General features: G+C 46.7%; 1 protein-coding gene across 1 annotated transcript in view; it reads left to right on the forward strand.

Moving 5' to 3' along the window:
* The window catches only part of ABCA5 (ATP binding cassette subfamily A member 5), a 77,337-nt gene that overhangs the window by 16,641 nt on the left and 36,364 nt on the right, over positions 1-24,332 (forward strand). The window contains exons 4-15 of the mRNA XM_072112568.1: positions 3,079-3,277; positions 9,403-9,555; positions 10,004-10,092; positions 10,237-10,466; positions 11,954-12,095; positions 13,669-13,857; positions 15,134-15,281; positions 17,084-17,252; positions 17,505-17,563; positions 18,717-18,827; positions 21,813-21,988; positions 22,285-22,404. Coding sequence (XP_071968669.1) covers positions 3,079-3,277; positions 9,403-9,555; positions 10,004-10,092; positions 10,237-10,466; positions 11,954-12,095; positions 13,669-13,857; positions 15,134-15,281; positions 17,084-17,252; positions 17,505-17,563; positions 18,717-18,827; positions 21,813-21,988; positions 22,285-22,404 — 1,785 coding nt within the window. The remainder of the gene's footprint in view (positions 1-3,078; positions 3,278-9,402; positions 9,556-10,003; positions 10,093-10,236; positions 10,467-11,953; positions 12,096-13,668; positions 13,858-15,133; positions 15,282-17,083; positions 17,253-17,504; positions 17,564-18,716; positions 18,828-21,812; positions 21,989-22,284; positions 22,405-24,332) is intronic.

Here is a 24,332-nt window from a genome sequence, read left to right on the forward strand (position 1 = left end):
AGAGATGTGTAACCAGACCTTTCTGTATGTTGTTAGTAGCAGCAGGACTGTGATATATGGATTTATATTCAAAGATTGCAGCTTCTACAAGTGCACTGGGGGCGTGTCCTCACACTGCTGTGCTCTTAGCTTTCTGAAGACAGTATTGTCTCTGGAGAGATTTGTAACCATACCATTGTGTATATTGTTAGTAGCAGCAGGACTGTGAAATCTGGATTTATTTCTTACTGGGGAAGTGTCCTAACACTGCTGTGCTCTAGGCTCTCTTCATCCAGTTTTAGCTATAGCCCCAGGAGGCAGGTGTAATCACAACTTTGTGTATGTTGTTAGTAGCTGTGAAACATTGGATTTATATTCCAGGATTGGGGCCATGTCCTCACACTTCTGTGCTCTTGGCTCCCTACTCTTTACCTTGTGCAGAAAAGGACGGCGGTTGGTGCAATTCAGTGCAGAGAACCAAGAGCACAGCAGTGTGAGGACACTCCATGTAGCTGAATGACATAGACCCTGATGGCAGGGGGGGGTGGCATGATGGGCACCACTATGCATTCAGTATCTGAGCGATCCAGTGGCCCCCTCTGTCCTGGGTGACCCCAATCCACCAGCAGGTTCCCCCCGCGCCGTAATGATGATGATGTGGGGGGTGCTTGTATTCCTCTACCCCGGTCTCTTGCCCCCTCCCCGCTCCAGCTGGATTATCCATTTGCTCAGCGGACATTTTTAGCTTTGCACGGTCCGCCCCCTCCTGCTATCAGTTGTCCCTCTCATAGTAACTGAGTGATAAGCCAAACACACGCTCAGGTTACACCTCCGCCAGCCTCTGTTTACATGTTATGTAGCGACGCTGCCAGTGTGCCCAGCCGGGCTGGAGGGCTTAGCACACGGGGGCAGCCTAACCAAACCCCGGACTGGAAATCTGCATCTTATATCAGTATTATATACCACATTCAGCAGCCTCCTCCATAGGGATTGTCTCATGCAGTGATCCCTACAAGTTCTGTGGTGAACTAGTGTATTATACTCCAGAGCTGCACTCACTATTCTGCATCTGGTGCAGCAGTCACTGTGTACATACATGACATTACTTATCCTGTACTGATCCTGAGTTACATCCTGTATTATACCCCAGAGCTGCACTCACTATTCTGCTGCTGGTGCAGTCACTGTGTACATACATGACATTACTTATCCTGTACTGATCCTGAGTTACATCCTGCATTATACTCCAGAGCTGCACTCACTATTCTGCTGCTGGCGTTGCAGTCACTGTGTACATACATGACATTACTTATCCTGTACTGATCCTGAGTTACATCCTGTATTATACTCCAGAGCTGCACTCACTATTCTGCTGCTGGTGCAGTCACTGTGTACATACATGACATTACTTATCCTGTACTGATCCTGAGTTACATCCTGTATTATACCCCAGAGCTGCACTCACTATTCTGCTGCTGGTGCAGTCACTGTGTACATACATGACATTACTTATCCTGTACTGATCCTGAGTTACATCCTGTATTATACTCCAGAGCTGCACTCACTATTCTGCTGGTGCAGTCACTGTGTACATACATGACATTACTTATCCTGTACTGATCCTGAGTTACATCCTGTATTATACCCCAGAGCTGCACTCACTATTCTGCTGCTGGTGTAGTCACTGTGTACATACATGACATTACTTATCCTGTACTGATCCTGAGTTACATCCTGTATTATACTGCAGAGCTGCACTCACTATTCTGCTGCTGGTGCAATCACTGTGTACATACATGACATTACTTATCCTGTACTAATCCTGAGTTACATCCTGTATTATACCCCAGAGCTGCACTCACTATTCTGCTGCTGGTGCAGTCACTGTGTACATACATGACATTACTTATCCTGTACTGATCCCGAGTTACATCATGTATTATACCCCAGAGCTGCACTCACTATTCTGCTGCTGGTGCAGTCACTGTGCACATACATGACATTACTTATCCTGTACTGATCCTGAGTTACATCCTGTATTATACTGCAGAGCTGCACTCACTATTCTGCTGCTGGTGCAATCACTGTGTACATACATGACATTACTTATCCTGTACTAATCCTGAGTTACATCCTGTATTATACCCCAGAGCTGCACTCACTATTCTGCTGCTGGTGCAGTCACTGTGTACATACATGACATTACTTATCCTGTACTGATCCTGAGTTACATCCTGTATTATACTGCAGAGCTGCACTCACTATTCTGCTGCTGGTGCAATCACTGTGTACATACATGACATTACTTATCCTGTACTAATCCTGAGTTACATCCTGTATTATATCCCAGAGCTGCACTCACTATTCTGCTGCTGGTGCAGTCACTGTGTACATACATGACATTACTTATCCTGTACTGATCCTGAGTTACATCCTGTATTATACCCCAGAGCTGCACTCACTATTCTGCTGCTGGTGCAGTCACTGTGTACATACATGGCATTACTTATCCTGTACTGATCCTGTGATACATCCTGTATTATACTCCAGAGCTGCACTCACTATTCTGCTGCTGGTGCAGTCACTGTGTACATACATGACATTACTTATCCTGTACTGATCCTGAGTTACATCCTGTATTATACTGCAGAGCTGCACTCACTATTCTGCTGCTGGTGCAGTCACTGTGTACATACATGACATTACTTATCCTGTACTGATCCTGAGTTACATCCTGTATTATACTCCAGAGCTGCACTCACTATTCTGCTGCTGGTGCAGTCACTGTGTACATACATGACATTACTTATCCTGTACTGATCCTGAGTTACATCCTGTATTATACCCCAGAGCTGCACTCACTATTCTGCTGCTGGTGCAGTCACTGTGTACATAAGTGACATTACTTATCCTGTACTGATCCTGAGTTACATCCTGTATTATACCCCAGAGCTGCACTCACTATTCTCAAGACGTTTTAGTTGTTCTCTCCTATCCCCCACATCCCCTTTTTGTCACATGCTTTTAATAGTTCAGTATTCAGTGTTATTGTGATTTTCTTTTTCATGCGATAAATTTGTCTGTTCGTTTACTGTACAGGAAATCTTCTATCCCGTCATCTGGTCGCTGATCTGGCTGCTGCTTGTTCTGGTCATGCCCAACAAGCACCACGAAGCGACTCCAAACGACGTCCTCAGCGACCTGGACGTCAGCCACATTTTCACTATCGGGTACACGCCGAACACCAACGCCACCGACAACATCATGGCGCTGGCGTCGCTGCACTGCCTCGGCTCAGGTAACTTCATGGTAGATTTCAGTAGGTGCTGAGACTGAGCGATTTCCATAATATCTCATCAGCCCTAAATTGCTTTGGTGTTTGAGGTTAATGAGGTGTAAGAAATGGTTCACACACGGAATAAAAAGTAACACCCCCCAGGAAGCCATTGGTCTTGCTGCCTCAGCAGATGCCGTAATAATTGTTTTCAGCCAAATATTTGTGGAATAGCCGAGCTTAGGTGCTGGTCACAGCAGGTACAGCAGAGAGCTCTAGTGCAGAGCACAGCAGGGACAGCAGAGAGCTCAGGTGCAGAGCACAGCAGAGAGCTCAGGTGCAGAGCACAGCAGGGACATCAGAGAGCTCAGGTGCAGAGCACAGCAGGGACATCAGAGAGCTCTGGTGCAGAGCACAGCAGGGACAGCAGAGAGCTCAGGTGCAGAGCACAGCAGGGACAGCAGAGAGCTCAGGTGCAGAGCACAGCAGGGACAGCAGAGAGCTCTGGTGCAGAGCACAGCAGGGACATCAGAGAGCTCTGGTGCAGAGCACAGCAGGGACAGCAGAGAGCTCTGGTGCAGAGCACAGCAGGGACATCAGAGAGCTCTGGTGCAGAGCACAGCAGGGACATCAGAGAGCTCAGGTGCAGAGCACAGCACGGACATCAGAGAGCTCAGGTGCAGAGCACAGCAGGGACAGCAGGGGACTCAGGTGCAGAGCACAGCAGGGACAGCAGAAAGCTCAGGTGCACAGCACAGCAGGGACAGCAGGGAGCTCAGGTGCAGAGCACAGCAGGAACAGCAGAGAGCTCAGGTGCACAGCAGGGACAGCAGAGAGCTCAGGTGCAGAACACAGCAGGGACATCAGAGAGCTCAGGTGCAGAACACAGCAGGATCAGCAAAGAGCTCAGGTGCAGAGCACAGCAGGAACAGCAGAGAGCTCAGGTGCAGAACACAGCAGGATCAGCAAAGAGCTCAGGTGCAGAGCACAGCAGGAACAGCAGAGAGCTCAGGTGCAGAGCACAGCAGAGAGCTCAGGTGCAGATCACAACAGAGAGCTCAGGTGCAGAGCACAGCAGGGACATCAGAGAGCTCAGGTGCAGAGCACAGCAGGGACATCAGAGAGCTCTGGTGCAGAGCACAGCAGGGACAGCAGAGAGCTCAGGTGCAGAGCACAGCAGGGACAGCAGAGAGCTCTGGTGCAGAGCACAGCAGGGACAGCAGAGAGCTCTGGTGCAGAGCACAGCAGGGACATCAGAGAGCTCAGCTGCAGAGCACAGCACGGACATCAGAGAGCTCAGGTGCAGAGCACAGCAGGGACAGCAGGGGGCTCAGGTGCAGAGCACAGCAGGGACAGCAGAGAGCTCAGGTGCACAGCACAGCAGGGACAGCAAGGAGCTCAGGTGCAGAGCACAGCAGGAACAGCAGATAGCTCAGGTGCAGAACACAGCAGGGACAGCAGAGAGCTCAGGTGCAGAACACAGCAGGGACAGCAGAGAGCTCAGGTGCAGAACACAGCAGGATCAGCAAAGAGCTCAGGTGCAGAGCACAGCAGGAACAGCAGAGAGCTCAGGTGCAGAACACAGCAGGATCAGCAAAGAGCTCAGGTGCAGAGCACAGCAGGAACAGCAGAGAGCTCAGGTGCAGAGCACAGCAGGAACAGCAGAGAGCTCAGGTGCAGAACACAGCAGGATCAGCAAAGAGCTCAGGTGCAGAGCACAGCAGGAACAGCAGAGAGCTCAGGTGCAGAGCACAGCAGGAACAGCAGAGAGCTCAGGTGCAGAGCACAGCAGGAACAGCAGAGAGCTCAGGTGCAGAGCACAGCAGGAACAGCAGAGAGCTCAGGTGCAGAGCACAGCAGGGACAGCAGAGAGCTCAGGTGCAGAGCACAGCAGGGACAGCAGAGAGCTCAGGTGCAGAGCACAGCAGGAACAGCAGAGAGCTCAGGTGCAGAGCACAGCAGGAACAGCAGAGAGCTCAGGTGCAGAGCACAGCAGGAACAGCAGAGAGCATCTAAATAACATTAACAGTTATGTTACATAGAATTTTTTTCCTAATCCAATCCCTTTCCTTCTTTGGTTGAACTTGGACGTGTGTCTTCTTTTCTACCGTATAAACCTATGTAACCTCATACATTCTGCGAACAGAAAAGCGTTAAAAATCATTAGCGACTGTACACGAGACGGCAGCGAGTCCTCCAGGTAATGGGAATGTATCAGCGCAGATCATTTGCAGGTTGGCACGTCGGGCACTAATTTTAGCTACGAGTCAGGAAATTCACAACATTTCCAAATTTACTAGTGACTGGCGCTGCGGTGGCGTCACAGAACACGAGCTACAAGGAAATGTGGAAACGTTCCAGGGGGAACGAAAGAACATCAGAATATTCGCTGACTAGAAGCACATTGCATAACCAGACAGCTCCATCAACTCTATAGTGGCGGTGTAGAGGTACTGCAGCTCCATCCCACTGAAATGAATGGGGCTGATCTGCACTATGGAGCGTATACGTACAGGGTCCTCATTTTTCGCTTCCCTCTGCACAGTGTACATAAAAGCTGCATCTTTCCATCCAGCTCCCTTCTGCTTAGCGATAGTTATATATGCCTATGGGGGACGGATGCAACGCTATAGCTACCGTCCCAGGCTCCGCTGAACAATAGCTATAAATGCCTATAGTGGACGGATGTAACTCTATGGCCACTGTCCTCAGCCTCTGCTGTACGATGCTGAGCTGTTATGAAAGAAGGAGCTGAGCTGTTATGAGAGAAGGGGCTTAGCTGTTATGAGAGTAGAAGCTGAGCTGTTATGAGTGGAGGAGCTGAGCTGTTATGCAAGGAGGAGCTGAGCTGCTATGAGAGTAGAAGCTGAGCTGTTATGAGCGGAGGAGCTGAGCTGTTATGCAAGGAGGACCTGAGCTGTTATGAGAGGAGGAGCTGAGCTGTTATGAGAGTAGATGCTGAGCTGTTATGAGCGGAGGAGCTGAGCTGTTATGAGAGTTGAAGCGGAGCTGTTATGAGGGGAGGAGCTGAGCTGTTATGAGGGGAGGAGCTGAGCTGTTATGAGAGGAGAAGCTGAGCTGTGTTGAGGGAGTGATGGTGCTCCAGGCCGTAGCATAATACCATGGATGCCTTTAATTTGTAATAATAGGAAATAAAAGATGATTTTACAACTGTCCGTGGACCGCTATTTGCAGCTCACAGATTCCCTTTATATAAGTAGAGGTAAGTATCCTGAAAATGCCTGACAGCTGGAAGTGAAACCCATAGGGGACTACCTGATATTTGCTCAGCAAAGCTAAGATAATGAACAAGGTTGTGTATAACAGCAGAACATGTACCCAGCTCTCAGGTCTCTGGGCTACAATCCAAGTTATATCAAAATTTCTAAAGAGGAAAAATCACCATTCGGCGTAGCCTGCCCCATCCACCCTGCGGGCGCAGCCTTCCCCATCCACACAGCGGGCGCAGCCTCTCCCATCCACACCACGGGGCGCAGCCTACCCCATCCACCCTTCGGGGCGCAGCCTCTCCCATCCACACCCCGGGCACAGCCTGCCCCATCCACCCTTCGGGGCGCAGCCTCTCCCATCCACACCACGGGGCGCAGCCTACCCCATCTACCCTGCGGGCGCAGCCTCACCCATCCACGCCCCGGGCGCAGCCTGCCCCATCCACCCTGCGGGCGCAGCCTCACCCATCCACACCGCGGGGCGCAGCCTGCCCCATCCACACTGCGGGCGCAGCCTCACCCATCCACACAGCAGGGCGCAGCCTGCCCCATCCACCCTGCGGGCGCAGCCTCACCCATCCACGCCCCGGGCGCAGCCTGCCCCATCCACCCTGCGGGCGCAGCCTCACCCATCCACACCGCGGGGCGCAGCCTGCCCCATCCACACTGCGGGCGCAGCCTCACCCATCCACACAGCAGGGCGCAGCCTGCCCCATCCACCCTGCGGGCGCAGCCTCACCCATCCACGCCGCGGGGCGCAGCCTGCCCCATCCACACTGCGGGCGCAGCCTCACCCATCCACACAGCAGGGCGCAGCCTGCCCCATCCACACTGCGGGCGCAGCCTCACCCATCCACACAGCAGGGCGCAGCCTGCCCCATCCACCCTGCGGGCGCAGCCTCACCCATCCACACCGCGGGGCGCAGCCTGCCCCATCCACACTGCGGGCGCAGCCTCACCCATCCGCACAGCAGGGCGCAGCCTGCCCCATCTACCCTGCGGGCGCAGCCTCACCCATCCACACCCCGGGCACAGCCTGCCCCATCCACCCTTCGGGGCGCAGCCTCTCCCATCCACACCACGGGGCGTAGCCTACCCCATCTACCCTGCGGGCGCAGCCTCACCCATCCACGCCCCGGGCGCAGCCTGCCCCATCCACCCTGCGGGCGCAGCCTCACCCATCCACACCGCGGGGCGCAGCCTGCCCCATCCACACTGCGGGCGCAGCCTCACCCATCCACACAGCAGGGCACAGCCTGCCCCATCCACCCTGCGGGCGCAGCCTCACCCATCCACGCCGCAGGGCGCAGCCCACCCCAACCACACCGCGGGCGCAGCCTGTCCCATCCACACCGCGGGGCGCAGCCTGTCCCATCTACACCACGGGGCGCAGCCTCTCCCATCCACACCACGGGGCGCAGCCTACCCCATCCACCCTGCGGGCGCAGCCTCAACCATCCACACCGCGGGGAGCAGCCTCACCCATCCACACCGCGGGGCGCAGCCCACCCCATCCACACCGTGGATGCAGACTGCCCCATCCACACCACAGGGCGCAGCCTACCCCATCCACACCGCGAGGGCGCAGTCTACCCCATCCACCCTGCGATCGTAGCCTGTCCCATCCACACTGCGGGTGCAGCCTTCCCCATCCACACCGTGGATGCAGACTGTCCCAACCACACTGCGGGCCCTGCCTGTCCCATCCACCCTGCAGGGCGCAGCCTGTCCCAACCACACTGCGGGCGCAACCTGCCCCATCCACACCGCGAGGGCGCAGTCTACCCCATCCACCCTGCGGGCATAGCCTGTCCCAACCACGCTGCGGGCGCAACCTGTCCCATCCCTTTTTCCGTAGTGTTTTTATGTCAGAGCTTTGCAGATGTTCTGCTCCTCTATCACTTTGCATGATGATAATTGGGCTGTGATTTTCCTAATTATCAGCCGGTGCTCGGGATGGCAGCATCTTCACCATGCTGAGAGAAGTATATGTGTATTCTAGGCGCTGCATAATTTATCATACTCATATTTACGTCATTGTCCAGGATGTATGGGATTCATGGAGGAGATGTTGGCGATGATTGTGGAAGGAGCAGACACGACAAGTGCAAGGAAGGAAGTAAAGTGAAGATCAGAGGTGCAGAGACTGTGGAGGGGGCAGGTTATAGATGGCCCAGAGGGGTAACTGGAGAGCAAGTGCAGAACATAGAAACAGTGAATTACAGAGGATGGGTCTAGAAGGAGGAGCGCAGAATAATCTAGATATCACAGATCTAAAAGGAGGTGCACAGAGTTGTCTAGAAAACAGAGGACAACTCTAGAAGGAGTAGTGTCATCTACACAGCAGAGAATGGATCTAAAAGGAGGAGCACCGAATAATCTAGAAGGAAGATGACATATCTAGAAGGAGGAGCACAGAGTCGTCTGGAAGACAAAGGACACATATAGAAGAAGCTGGGAAAATATGCAAATAAGTTTTCCAGGATGAGAAGGAGGTGCACAGAGTCATCTAGAAAACAGAGAGTAGATCTAGAAGGAGGTGCACAGAGTCATCTATGAAGCAGAGAGAAGATCTAGAAGGAGGAGAACAGTATAATCCAGAAGTAAGATGACAGATTTAGAAAGTTGGGCCCAGAGTAATCTACAAGGCAGGACAGATCCAGAAGGAGTAGCTCAGTGCCATCTATGAAGCAGAGGACACGTCTAGAAGAAGACACAAGATAAGGATGTTTGTGCACAACCCTTTTTGGCCACCCTTGCAGCTTGTATCTCTCCCAGGGGCCATGATAAAGCTTAAAGACACATTTCTAGAATATTGACCGTACATAACCCTAATGTGCGATAGATGGGGGTCTTCCAGTCCACCTATGACCTGACCCTTTACCTGTCTTACACAGATTTTCCTCTTCTTTTCCCCAGACATTGACATTATCCACTTCCGTAATGAAGAAGAGTTAAAAGCTGCCAGCGCCTCCTATCTCCATTTCGTTGGCGTCCAGTTTGAAGACCCCATGTCCTACAAGCTGATGTTCTTCCCCTTCTACTTTCCAAAGCCGTCCCCGCACGTGCAAGGTAAGAGCGGATCAGGACGGGGACTCGTCCGTCCCTTGGCTCCTTCACCACTTCTGTCCCGCAAAGTGGAACATACAGATATACTTTATAGAAGGAGGAAAAGCTAAAAACGAAAACGCTTCATGCGTTTTTTTATCATTAGGACATGGTCTGTGTACAGCTCACGCGAATGAGGCTGAGCCGTAATACCAAGCACAGCCACAATCCAATACATGGCGCTGTGCTTGGTAGAATGCAAAGAGACCCCAGTGCTGTCGATAAGGTTGCGGACTGTCAGACACCCCCCCTGATCGGGTGTTAATTACCCATCCTGAAGATAGCTGATCAATAGCAAATCTTGGAATAGCCCTTTAAGACTTCCTCCACATCACCTATTGTAACCTGCACATAACATAAGTGAACTATGATGTTGCTCTATTGATATTGTCTTTTTATATTCTTCCATCAGACTGTTATTCCACCAAGTGCGACTCTGTACAGTACCACTATTCAGGATTCACGCGGATGCAAGCATGTATAGACTCCGCCATTATAAAGGTACGTTACCCCAAGAGTTTGTAGGGGAGTTATAGGGTCACCTGCCTGCTATACATTAGCCCAGTGATGTCTGCTGTACTGGGAGCAGGGGGTGCACTAGTAGTGAGGGGTCTGCAGTAACCCCACTCACTTATATCCTTCTAGTTAAAAACCAACCACTCGTCCTGGGACGATCTGATGAGGACAAAGGCCACGGTCATGGAGAAGAAGCCACTGGTGGAGGTGGACGGCTTCTACCACGCCCTCATGTCTATCTGCCTGGTCATGGCCTTCTCGCCCTTTGGATGTTCTCCCGCTGCTTATATCGTGGCTGAAAAAGAGAAGAAGCTGAAAGAGTTTATGAAGATTTTGGGGCTCCATGATACGGCCTTCTGGTACTCACCTTCATTTTGATTGGGTCGTCCTGTTCTGGTTCACTTTGGGGAAACATTTAGGGCTACGCAGAAGTTGTGTATTCATAATTTTATGTAGTTGCAGAACTACGAAAAATGGGTTTACATTTTAGCACAGCTCCTGGTGACGTATCCTCACACTGCTGAGCTCTGTGCTCCCCGCAGACAGTGTGATGTATTGTCCCTGGTGACCTGTGTAATCATACCTCAGTGTATAGTGTTAGTATTTGCAGAAGTGTGAAAAATACATTTATATTTAACAGAAGCTCCTCACACTGTTGTGCTCTGTTCTCTCTGTAGCCAGCGTTATATATATTAGCCCTGGAGAGCTGTGTAATCATACCTTTGTGTATGTTGTTAGTATATTGAGCAGGGCTCTGAAAATGCATTTATAATCTATAACTATAGCGTCTCCAAGTGCACAGGGGAAGTGTCCTCACACTGCTGTGCTCTTCTCTCTCCGCAGCCAGTGTTATATATTGTCCATGGAGAGATGTGTTATCATACCTTTATGTTGAAAGTAGCAGCTGGACTGTAAAATATAGATTTACATTCCAAGATTGTAGCTTCTCCAAGTGCTCTGGGGGTGCCACCTCACACTGCTGTGCCCTCTGCAGCCAGTGTTACTTTTTGTCTCTCTACAGGTGTGTAATCATACCTTACCTGGTCTACCAGGTCATACCTGTAAGCAGACGTGACATTGTAGACCAGCCAATGTAATGTATTGTCCCCGGACAGATGTGTAACCAGACCTTTGTGTATGTTAGTAGCAGCAGGACTGTGATATATGGATTTATATTCCAGGATTGTAGTTTCTCCAAGAGCAATGGGGGCATTTCCTCACACTGCTGTGCTCTGTGCTCTCTGCAGCCAGTGTTAGGTATTGTCCCGGGAGACATATGTAATCCCATTCCCCTTCTACTCTAAATAATGGACAGTTTCTAACCACAATGTTACTATCACTCGGAGCAGAAAAAAGGTCTGTTGAGCAGCTCATTGCAGGGAGCTTAGAACAAAGCAGTGTGAGGTCGTGTTACCATAGATACAAACCTGGAATATCAATCTACATATCACAGTCCTGCTGCTACTAACAATGCACACAAAGGTCAGATTACACATCTCTCCAGGGACATTACCTTACACTGGCTGCAGAGATCACAGCAGTGTGAGGACACTTGGGGTAGCTACAATCCTGGAATATAAATCCGTATATCACAGTCCTGCTGCTACTAACTATATATGCAGGAAGTTACGATTACATATACCTCCAGGGACAATACATAACAATGGCTGCAGAGAGCACAGAGCGCAGCAGTGTAAGGTCACACCTGCTGATAGATCACTTTAAATTGAATTTGTGTCCACTGCATCACTGGAAATGGAAGGCTCCGGCTGATACATCTCTGCGTAGAATTCTTAAAGGGTAGTTCCAGGTGTAACGTGTGCCCGCTGCTGTGTCCTTCTCGTAGGCTCCCGTGGGTCCTGCTGTACATCATCCTGATCCTCCTGATCTCCCTGCTCATGGCTTTCATCACCACCGTCTTCACCCCCTTCAAGCACAGCAGCTGGTTCCTGATCTTCCTGCTGTACGCCCTGTACGGGATCTCTCTGGTGAGTGGCGGCCATGCTGCGCTGTTTGTAAGGTAGAGCACAATGGGGCACATTTACTTACCCGGTCCAGTCGCAATCCCGCAACGCGTTCTCCGACGAGGATTCGGGTCTGCCGGGATTCACTAAGGTCCATGCACCCAATATCCTGCAGGTGTCGCTGCTGCACCGAGGTCCGCCGGAGTTCACCTTCTTCTTCCTGGTGCAGGTAAGTGCTGATCTTGCGACAAATTATTTTTCCGCGTTTTTTCCGAATCCTCCCATTTCTATTGCGTGAAAGTCGGCACCGATGCGCCAAAATCCGATCGCGTGCACCAGAATCCCAGGGCAATTCGGTGCAAATCGTAAAATGCGAGATTCGGACCCTTAGTAAATGAGCCCCAATATGCTGAGTGGGTCCCATTCTGTAGGACTCACTAAATCAGATGTTCCTACAACATCAGGAGAGGTCTCCATAGACATAAGAAGATCATGGAGCACATGCAGGGTCGTTACAGTGTGTCGCTGCATTTATCCGGATGATGACACATCATCAGATGTTAGACTAGAATAAGTCTGTCTTCTGATGAAATCCCACTGTATAAAGGGAACCTGTCAGTAGATATGGCCACGGAGGCTGCTGCCAGTGTTATGTATGGTCCCTGGAGAGATCAGACCTTCGTGTAGGTTGTTAGTATCAGCAGGACTGTGATATATGCATTTATATTCCAGGATTGTAGCTTCTGGTGTTGTGTCCTCACACTGCTGTGCTCTCTGCAGCTAGTGGTCGATATTGTCCCTGGAGAGATGTGTAAACAGACCTTTGTGTATGTTTTTAGTAGCAGCAGGACTGTGATATATGCATTTATATTCTGGGATTGTAGCTTCTGGTGGCGTGTCCTCACACTGCTGTGCTCTCTGCACCTAGTGGTAGATACTGTCCCTGGAGAGATGGGTAATCATACCAGTGTGCATTCTGTTAGTAGCAGCAGGACTGCAGAAATACATTTTATTCCTGGATTGTAGCTTATCCAGGTGTCCTCTCACTGCTGCACTCTGAGCTCTCTGTAGCCAGTGGTTGTTCATGTCTCTAAAGGGATGTGTAATCAGACCTTTGTGTTTGTTGTTAGTAGCAGCAGAACTGTGATATATGGATTTATATTCTGGGATTGTAGCTTCTGTGAGCGTGTCCTCACACTGCTGTGCTCTGTGCTCTCTGCAGCCAGTGGTTGATTATGTCCCTGGAGAGATGTGTAATCAGACCTTTGTGTATGTTGTTAGTAGCAGCAGGACTGTGATATAGGGATTTATGTTCTGGGATTGTAGCTTCTGGTGGTGTATCCTCACACTGCTGTGCTCTGTGCAGTTAGTAGTAGATATTGTCCCTGGAGAGATGTGTAATCATACTAGTGTGCATGCTGTTAGTAGCAGCAGGACTGCAAAAATACATTTATATTCCAGGATTGCAGCTTATCCTCACACTGCTGAGCTCTTTTCCCTTAAACCCATGTTAACCCCCTTTAAGGACGTGCCATGATGCAGATCTCTGCTGTTATATGCAGAACATTGATGGATGCATTTTTCTCTCTTTCTCCAGATCCTGTTTGCGCTGATGCTCACGCCGCTCTTTAAGAAAGCCAAGCAGGCGGGTGGCATCGCCTTCCTGGCCACGCTGGTCCTGGGTGCTCTGGGCATCTTCATTGTCATGAAAGGCGACTTCCCAAAGTCCTTTGTGTGGTTCTTCAGCCCCTTCTGTCAGTGCACGTTCATGATCGGTATCGCCCAGGTAAGTGGCCACCTGTGCCCTAATGGGGAGACACTTCTATATTCAGACAATCGCATCATAGGAGCCAATGGGAGTGGATATGCAAATTTTACACCTCTCAGATGCCCTGATCCCTATGCAATGAGGCATCTTAGAGGTTAATAATGCCTTTTTGTTCTCACTACCTTACACGTGGTCTGTGAATGCAGCGGGTAGTGGGCAGGGTGACAGCGGAGGGTCCCCCAAAACCCCATTTACACAGTCTAGGGTCCACACTTGGCCACTTTCCAAAGGTCCAATGATGTCTCTCCAAGGCTCAGATACTGATCCAGAGGTCCGTTAAACTAATAGATGAGAACTTGCTGAGTGCTTTGGTTTACACAAAGATGAAGATAAAGTCATGTAGCAATAGGCTGTTATTCACACACTGAAACTAGCAAATCTCATTAGATCTGACCTCCGAACTTTCGAGTGTCAGCACACCTGCCGAGCAGTGCAGTGCAGTGACTGCAGTGCTCTAGTGTCCCATCAATGTTTACATAGCACAGCGCCATTCTGTAGTAGTGGCTGCACCTGGTATTACAGGTCAGACAGATCACTCCCAGTGAAGGGGTCTGAGCTGTGCTCTGGTGTCCCATCAATGTTTACATAGCACAGCGCCATTCTGTAGTAGTGGCTGCGCCTGGTATTACAGGTCAGACAGATCAATCGCAGTGAAGGGGTCTGAACTGTAATAACTGGCAATTTTGATCTAGAAGGATTACATTGTAACAAACAATCAGCTGGTCTAAAGTGGAGCAACTATATTCACTGTCAGCAAGCAGAGATCTTGAATGTTGCGGATGAAGTGGTCATACAGCGGCAGGATCCTGACATGAGGGCGACACGTTCAGACAGGTTCTCTCTTTCGTAGGAGGTTTCCTTCATCTGAACTTGTCTGTTCCTTTGTTATTGATGATAAAAAGCTGCGCAGTGTGAACACGAAACCTCTGCAGATTTCCGGGATGACATGAATCCATCAGATCTATCACATCTATTATTCAGTACCTCTGTCCCCGCTGCTGAATCACTCTCATACCGGCCTCAGTGTGTCATGGCTGTCTTGGGGGGTGGTACAAATCCCTCCCATCCCAAATATAAATTTAAAAGTTTTGTCAAGATCTCTGTTTGCTGTCACATATCAGACCTGTGATGGTCAATGTTTGCGCCATAGATGTCTTTCGCTTAGGGGGGATTGTCTAGACTGGATGCAATTGTTGCAAAGCCTCAGCTGTGATCAGCAACTTGTGTTTTGCAGGTCATGTTCCTAGAGGCGCACGGGAAGGGGGCGCAGATATCTAACCTGAAGGACGGGCCGTACCCCCTGATCATCACATTCATCTTCCTGGTGGTGGACAGCGTCATGTATCTGCTCCTGGCCTCGTATCTGGACCAGATCCTCCCCAGTAAGACATTTCCCTCATTTATCACGTATGCAGGAGATTCTACAGGACAGGAAGGGTTAACGTTTGGTTTGGGGGTTTGCAGTGACTCCCACTTTGCAGGGGAATCCTGCGTTTACCTAACATTTCGGTGCATCGGATGGTGCATATCATGAGGGGCTGCGCTGTACCTCTCATAGATACACAAAGGAAAGCAGAGGTATAAATAATACAGCACATCCAGTCCAGAGCGAGGAGAGTCCATAAATAATACACAGAGCTGTGTTACATATCACAGGAGCGCGAGGAGGAGACCGTGTACACAGGAGCTGACACTCTGTATTATACTCCAGAGCTGCACTCACTATTCTGCTGCTGGTGCAGTCACTGTGTACATACATGACATTACTTATCCTGTACTGATCCTGAGTTACATCCTGTATTATACCCCAGAGCTGCACTCACTATTCTGCTGGTGCAGTCACTGTGTACATACATGACATTACTTATCCTGTACTGATCCTGAGTTACATCCTGTATTATACTCCAGAGCTGCACTCCCTATTCTGCTGCTGGTGCAGTCACTGTGTACATACATGACATTACTTATCCTGTACTGACCCTGAGTTACATCCTGTATTATACCCCAGAGCTGCACTCACTATTCTGCTGCTGGTGCAGTCACTGTGTACATACATGACATTACTTATCCTGTACTGACCCTGAGTTACATCCTGTATTATACCCCAGAGCTGCACTCACTATTCTGCTGCTGGTGCAGTCACTGTGTACATACATGACATTACTTATCCTGTACTGATCCTGAGTTACATCCTGTATTATAGTCCAGAGCTGCACTCACTATTCTGCTGCTGGTGCAGTCACTGTGTACATACATGACATTACTTATCCTGTACTGACCCTGAGTTACATCCTGTATTATACCCCAGAGCTGCACTCACTATTCTGCTGCTGGTGCAGTCACTGTGTACATACATGACATTACTTATCCTGTACTGATCCTGAGTTACATCCTGTATTATACCCCAGAGCTGCACTCACTATTCTGCTGCTGGTGCAGTCACTGTGTACATACATGACATTACTTATCCTGTACTGTTCCTGAGTTACATCCTGTATTATACTCCAGAGCTGCACTCACTATTCTGCTGCTGGTGCAGTCACTGTGTACATACATGACATTACTTATCCTGTACTGATCCTGAGTTACATCCTGTATTATACCCCAGAGCTGCACTCACTATTCTGCTGCTGGTGCAGTCACTGTGTACATACATGACATTACTTATCCTGTACTGATCCTGAGTTACATCCTGTATTATACCCCAGAGCTGCACTCACTATTCTGCTGCTGGTGCAGTCACTGTGTACATACATGACATTACTTATCCTGTACTGATCCTGAGTTACATCCTGTATTATACTGCAGAGCTGCACTCACTATTCTGCTGCTGGTGCAGTCACTGTGTACATACATGACATTACTTATCCTGTACTGATCCTGAGTTACATCCTGTATTATACCTCAGAGCTGCACTCACTATTCTGCTGCTGGTGCTGTCACTGTGTACATACATGACATTACTTATCCTGTACTGATCCTGAGTTACATCCTGTATTATATTCCAGAGCTGCACTCACTATTCTGCTGCTGGTGCAGTCACTGTGTACATACATGACAATACTTATCCTGTACTGATCCTGAGTTACATCCTGTATTATATTCCAGAGCTGCACTCACTGTTCTGCTGGTGTTGTCACTGTTTATTACTTATCCTATATGTGACACATCTTTTTGTACGCAGGTGAGTATGGACTGAAGCGGCAGCCTCTTTTCTTTCTGAAACCGTCTTACTGGTCAAAGAAGAGAAGAAACTACGGTGTTCTCAGCGAGAGCTTCTTCAGCACACATACAGACCTGAGTGATATCATAGAACCTGTGGCCTTAGGGTTACATGGAAAGGAAGCCATCAGGTATGGATGCAGGGGAAGCCAAAAGTTAATTTTAAGGGGGTATTCTGGTGACAGTAATTCATAACTTACCTTTAGGTGGGTGCCATTCAGCTCTACTAGTGCGAATGGAGCAGCCATATATTTCTATTCCATTACAACCCCTTTAAGCTGTTTGGGTCATCTCTCTGGACTGTCATAACGATGTTTCTGCTTTCTGTCACTGTGCCATCTGTCTGTACTGAACTGTAATAATATATATTTATTTCTTCCTAGAATCAAAAATATTCATAAATCTTTCAAGAAGGAAAATCAGCAAGTAGAAGCCTTACAAGGTGAGAGTGATCTGAATATTTGGTGTTCACACTTAAACCTCTGTCTAAGTATCTGGAATTCACAGTGAAAGGATCACCAGGTCACTACCTCCTAGTGGAAGTCCTGCTACAATGATATGGGCTTCTCTGTTACGGAATAACCAGGTCACTACCTCCTAGAGTAGTCCCAGTACAGGGATCTGGGCTACTCTATGACCCAATACTCCAGGTCACTACCTCTTGGAATACCACCTTCCACTGGATTATGGCCTGTTAGTCATGGTACTCATCATGGTCATCTTGACTTCTCCATTACTGGATTACCAGGTCACTACCTTGTGAGGTTGTGAGGACCTTTGTCCTGGTACAAAGATTTGGCCTTCTCTTTTACAGGATCACCAGGTCATTGCCTATTTAGGTAGTCCTTTGCTTCTCCGTTACAGGATTGCCAGGTTACTACTTCTTAGGGTAGTCTTGTTACAGAGATCTGTGGTCCTGTTACAGGATCACCAGGTCACTACCTCTTGGGGTAGTCCTGGTAGAAGGGTTTGGGCTTCTCTGTTACAGGATCACCAGGTCAATGCCTCTTGGGGTAGTCCTTGGCTTCTCCGTTACAGGATTGCCAGGTCACTACTTCTTCAGGTAGTCCTGGCACAGAGATCTGTTATCCTCTGTTACAAGATCACCAGGTCACTACCTTATGAAGTAGTGTTTATTCAGGGATCTGCTACAAGGATTTGGGTTTCTCTGTTACGAGATCATCAGGTCAATACCTCTTGGGGGAAGTCCTGAGACAAGGACCTCTTCGAGTAGCCCTGTTACAGAGATCTGTGCTCCTCTGTTACAAGATCACCAGATCACTACCCTATTGGATAGTACTGGGGCGGGGATCTGAGCATGTTTATTGCGGGATCTCCAGGTCACTACCTCTTGGGGTAGTGTTTATACAGGCATCTGCTTGAAGAATGGAAAAAAAGTAAATATAAACATAAACATGTTAGGTAGCGACTCATTCCACCTTCAACCCCATCACGTAAAAACTACATCCAGATGTCTGAATTGAAACTTTTTTGCCATTTAGCGTGTCCGGAGGTACAGGTTGTATAGATATTAGAAGTGCACACATTGCAGGACCCGTCCACTAATCTTGCAGCAATCTTCCTCCCAACACCAGGGTTAACCTTGGATATATACGAAGGTCAGATAACTGCGCTGCTCGGCCACAGCGGCACCGGGAAGACAACACTGATGAATATTTTATGTGGACTCTGCCCTCCATCAGAAGGTGAGACATTCACGATCAATGCAGCATGATGCAGTATCCCTGTCCCCGCAGACAGGCCTGATCACTATACACATGTATAATCAGTTATATACCTGATCACTATACACATGTATAATCAGTTATAGACCTGATCACTATACACATGTATAATCAGTTATACACCTGATCACTATACACATGTATAATCAGTTATATACCTGATCACTATACACATGTATAATCAGTTATATACCTGATCACTATACACATGTATAATCAGTTATATACCTGATCACTATACACATGTATAATCAGTTATATACCTGATCACTATACACATGTATAATCAGTTACAGGCCTGATCACTATACACATGTATAATCAGTTATATACCTGATCACTATACACATGTATAATCAGTTATATACCTGATCACTATACACATGTATAATCAGTTATACGCCTGATCACTATACACATGTATAATCAGTTACAGGCCTGATCACTATACACATGTATAATCAGTTATATACCTGATCACTATACACATGTATAATCAGTTATATACCTGATCACTATACACATGTATAATCAGTTATATACCTGATCACTATACACATGTATAATCAGTTATATACCTGATCACTATACACATGTATAATCAGTTACAGGCCTGATCACTATACACATGTATAATCAGTTATATACCTGATCACTATACACATGTATAATCAGTTATATACCTGATCACTATACACATGTATAATCAGTTATACACCTGATCACTATACACATGTATAATCAGTTATACACCTGATCACTATACACATGTATAATCAGTTATATACCTGATCACTATACACATGTATAATCAGTTATATACCTGATCACTATACACATGTATAATCAGTTATACACCTGATCACTATACACATGTATAATCAGTTATATACCTGATCACTATACACATGTATAATCAGTTATATACCTGATCACTATACACATGTATAATCAGTTATATACCTGATCACTATACACATGTATAATCAGTTATATACCTGATCACTATACACATGTATAATCAGTTATATACCTGATCACTATACACATGTATAATCAGTTATATACCTGATCACTATACACATGTATAATCAGTTATATACCTGATCACTATACACATGTATAATCAGTTATACACCTGATCACTATACACATGTATAATCAGTTATACACCTGATCACTATACACATGTATAATCAGTTATATACCTGATCACTATACACATGTATAATCAGTTATACACCTGATCACTATACACATGTATAATCAGTTATACACCTGATCACTATACACATGTATAATCAGTTATATACCTGATCACTATACACATGTATAATCAGTTATATACCTGATCACTATACACATGTATAATCAGTTATACACCTGATCACTATACACATGTATAATCAGTTATATGCCTGATCACTATACACATGTATAATCAGTTATATACCTGATCACTATACACATGTATAATCAGTTATACACCTGATCACTATACACATGTATAATCAGTTATATACCTGATCACTATACACATGTATAATCAGTTATAGACCTGATCACTATACACATGTATAATCAGTTATACACCTGATCACTATACACATGTATAATCAGTTATATACCTGATCACTATACACATGTATAATCAGTTATATACCTGATCACTATACACATGTATAATCAGTTATATACCTGATCACTATACACATGTATAATCAGTTATATACCAGATCACTATACACATGTATAATCAGTTATATACCTGATCACTATACACATGTATAATCAGTTATACACCTGATCACTATACACATGTATAATCAGTTATACACCTGATCACTATACACATGTATAATCAGTTATATACCTGATCACTATACACATGTATAATCAGTTATACGCCTGATCACTATACACATGTATAATCAGTTATACACCTGATCACTATACACATGTATAATCAGTTATACACCTGATCACTATACACATGTATAATCAGTTATATACCTGATCACTATACACATGTATAATCAGTTACAGGCCTGATCACTATACACATGTATAATCAGTTATATACCTGATCACTATACACATGTATAATCAGTTATACACCTGATCACTATACACATGTATAATCAGTTATACACCTGATCACTATACACATGTATAATCAGTTATATACCTGATCACTATACACATGTATAATCAGTTATATACCTGATCACTATACACATGTATAATCAGTTATATACCTGATCACTATACACATGTATAATCAGTTATACACCTGATCACTATACACATGTATAATCAGTTATATACCTGATCACTATACACATGTATAATCAGTTATATACCTGATCACTATACACATGTATAATCAGTTATATACCTGATCACTATACACATGTATAATCAGTTATACGCCTGATCACTATACACATGTATAATCAGTTATACGCCTGATCACTATACACATGTATAATCAGTTATACGCCTGATCACTATACACATGTATAATCAGTTATACACCTGATCACTATACACATGTATAATCAGTTATACACCTGATCACTATACACATGTATAATCAGTTATACACCTGATCACTATACACATGTATAATCAGTTACAGGCCTGATCACTATACACATGTATAATCAGTTATATACCTGATCACTATACACATGTATAATCAGTTATACACCTGATCACTATACACATGTATAATCAGTTATATACCTGATCACTATACACATGTATAATCAGTTATACACCTGATCACTATACACATGTATAATCAGTTATATACCTGATCACTATACACATGTATAATCAGTTATATACCTGATCACTATACACATGTATAATCAGTTACAGGCCTGATCACTATACACATGTATAATCAGTTACAACCCTTCCTTTGTGCACTCCCTGCAGGTATTGCCTCCATCTACGGCCACCGAGTTACAGACATAGACGAGATCCTGGACATCAGGAAGGTGATCGGGGTCTGTCAGCAGTGCGACATCCACTTTGATGTCCTCACCGTGGAGGAGAATCTTTCCATCTTCGCTTCCCTGAAGGGAATAAGTGAGAGCGCCAAGGAGCAGGAGGTGATTGCACGGCCGCAGCTCCTGCTGTAAGCTACATGTACCGCACCATTGTCATACGGGTAGCACACAGCCACATTCACTTCAATGGGCAATGCACACAGAGCACAGCAGTGTGAGGACACCCCCATTGCCACTGTAGCAGCTACAATATTGGAATATTCCACACACTGATGTATCTTCAGCTGCTGATATGGATCACCTATGGGATCCTATGGGATCCTGGAGTTGGGTTATGAGTGACCCTGGGTGATGTCTCGGATGCGGCTATAACTAATACTGATGATTATTTCCTATAGATAAATAAGGTTCTCCACGACCTGGATATGGACGCAGTGAAGCACAACCAGGTGAAGCGGCTGAGCGCAGGACAGAGGAGGAAGCTGGCTGTGGCCATCGCTATTTTGGGTGACCCCAAGGTAATGTGTGTGCACATCCATTACTAATTCATCAAGGCTGACAGGGAAATCCAATGTCTGTGCTCTGCACTCTGATGTATTTTGTATCCATCAGAGCTGCAGAATATAGGGAAACATCTCAAAAACACTAAAATAATCCACCCAGACACCAAGCACCAGACGGAGAGATCAGCCATCAGTAACACATCCTCACTACTCTGCTTCACCATGTAATATCCCTGGGACTACAGATAATTACTGTACTGGTAATGTGCAGACACTGAACAAGCAGGGGAGCATGGAGGATAGGGGGAAGGTAATCCTAATATTAAAGTGTAATACAGGATGTAACTCAGGATCAGTACAGGTTGAGTAATGTCATGTATGTACACAGTGACTGCACCAGCAGCAGAATAGTGAGTGCAGCTCTGGGGTATAATACAGGATGTAACTCAGGATCAGTACAGGATAGGTAATGTCATGTATGTACACAGTGACTGCACCAGCAGCAGAATAGTGAGTGCAGCTCTGGGGTATAATACAGGATGTAACTCAGGATCAGTACAGGATAAGTAATGTCATGTATGTACACAGTGACTGCACCAGCAGCAGAATAGTGAGTGCAGCTCTGGAGTATAATACAGGATGTAACTCAGGATCAGTACAGGATAAGTAATGTCATGTATGTACACAGTGACTGCACCAGCAGCAGAATAGTGAGTGGAGCTCTGGGGTATAATACAGGATGTAACTCAGGATCAGTACAGGATAAGTAATGTCATGTATGTACACAGTGACTGCACCAGCAGCAGAATAGTGAGTGCAGCTCTGGGGTATAATACAGGATGTAACTCAGGATCAGTACAGGATAAGTAATGTCATGTATGTACACAGTGACTGCATCAGCAGCAGAATAGTGAGTGCAGCTCTGGGGTATAATACAGGATGTAACTCAGGATCAGTACAGGATAAGTAATGTCATGTATGTACACAGTGACTGCATCAGCAGCAGAATAGTGAGTGCAGCTCTGGGGTATAATACAGGATGTAACTCAGGATCAGTACAGGATAAGTAATGTCATGTATGTGCACAGTGACTGCACCAGCAGCAGAATAGTGAGTGCAGCTCTGGAGTATAATACAGGATGTAACTCAGGATCAGTACAGGATAAGTAATGTCATGTATGTACACAGTGACTGCACCAGCAGCAGAATAGTGAGTGCAGCTCTGGGGTATAATACAGGATGTAACTCAGGATCAGTACAGGATAGGTAATGTCATGTATGTACACAGTGACTGCACCAGCAGCAGAATAGTGAGTACAGCTCTGGGGTATAATACAGGATGTAACTCAGGATCAGTACAGGATAAGTAATGTCATGTATGTACACAGTGACTGCACCAGCAGCAGAATAGTGAGTGCAGCTCTGGAGTATAATACAGGATGTAACTCAGGATCAGTACAGGATAAGTAATGTCATGTATGTACACAGTGATTGCACCAGCAGCAGAATAGTGAGTGCAGCTCTGGGGTATAATACAGGATGTAACTCAGGATCAGTACAGGATAAGTAATGTCATGTATGTACACAGTGACTGCACCAGCAGCAGAATAGTGAGTGCAGCTCTGGGGTATAATACAGGATGTAACTCAGGATCAGTACAGGATAAGTAATGTCATGTATGTACACAGTGACTGCTCCAGCAGCAGAATAGTGAGTGCAGCTCTGGAGTATAATACAGGATGTAACTCAGGATCAGTACAGGATAAGTAATGTCATGTATGTACACAGTGACTGCACCAGCAGCAGAATAGTGAGTGCAGCTCTGGAGTATAATACAGGATGTAACTCAGGATCAGTACAGGATAAGTAATGTCATGTATGTACACAGTGACTGCACCAGCAGCAGAATAGTGAGTGCAGCTCTGGAGTATAATACAGGATGT

Source organism: Engystomops pustulosus, chromosome 6 (assembly GCF_040894005.1).
Source record: "Engystomops pustulosus chromosome 6, aEngPut4.maternal, whole genome shotgun sequence".
In the NCBI taxonomy this organism is placed as follows: Eukaryota; Metazoa; Chordata; class Amphibia; order Anura; family Leptodactylidae; genus Engystomops; species Engystomops pustulosus.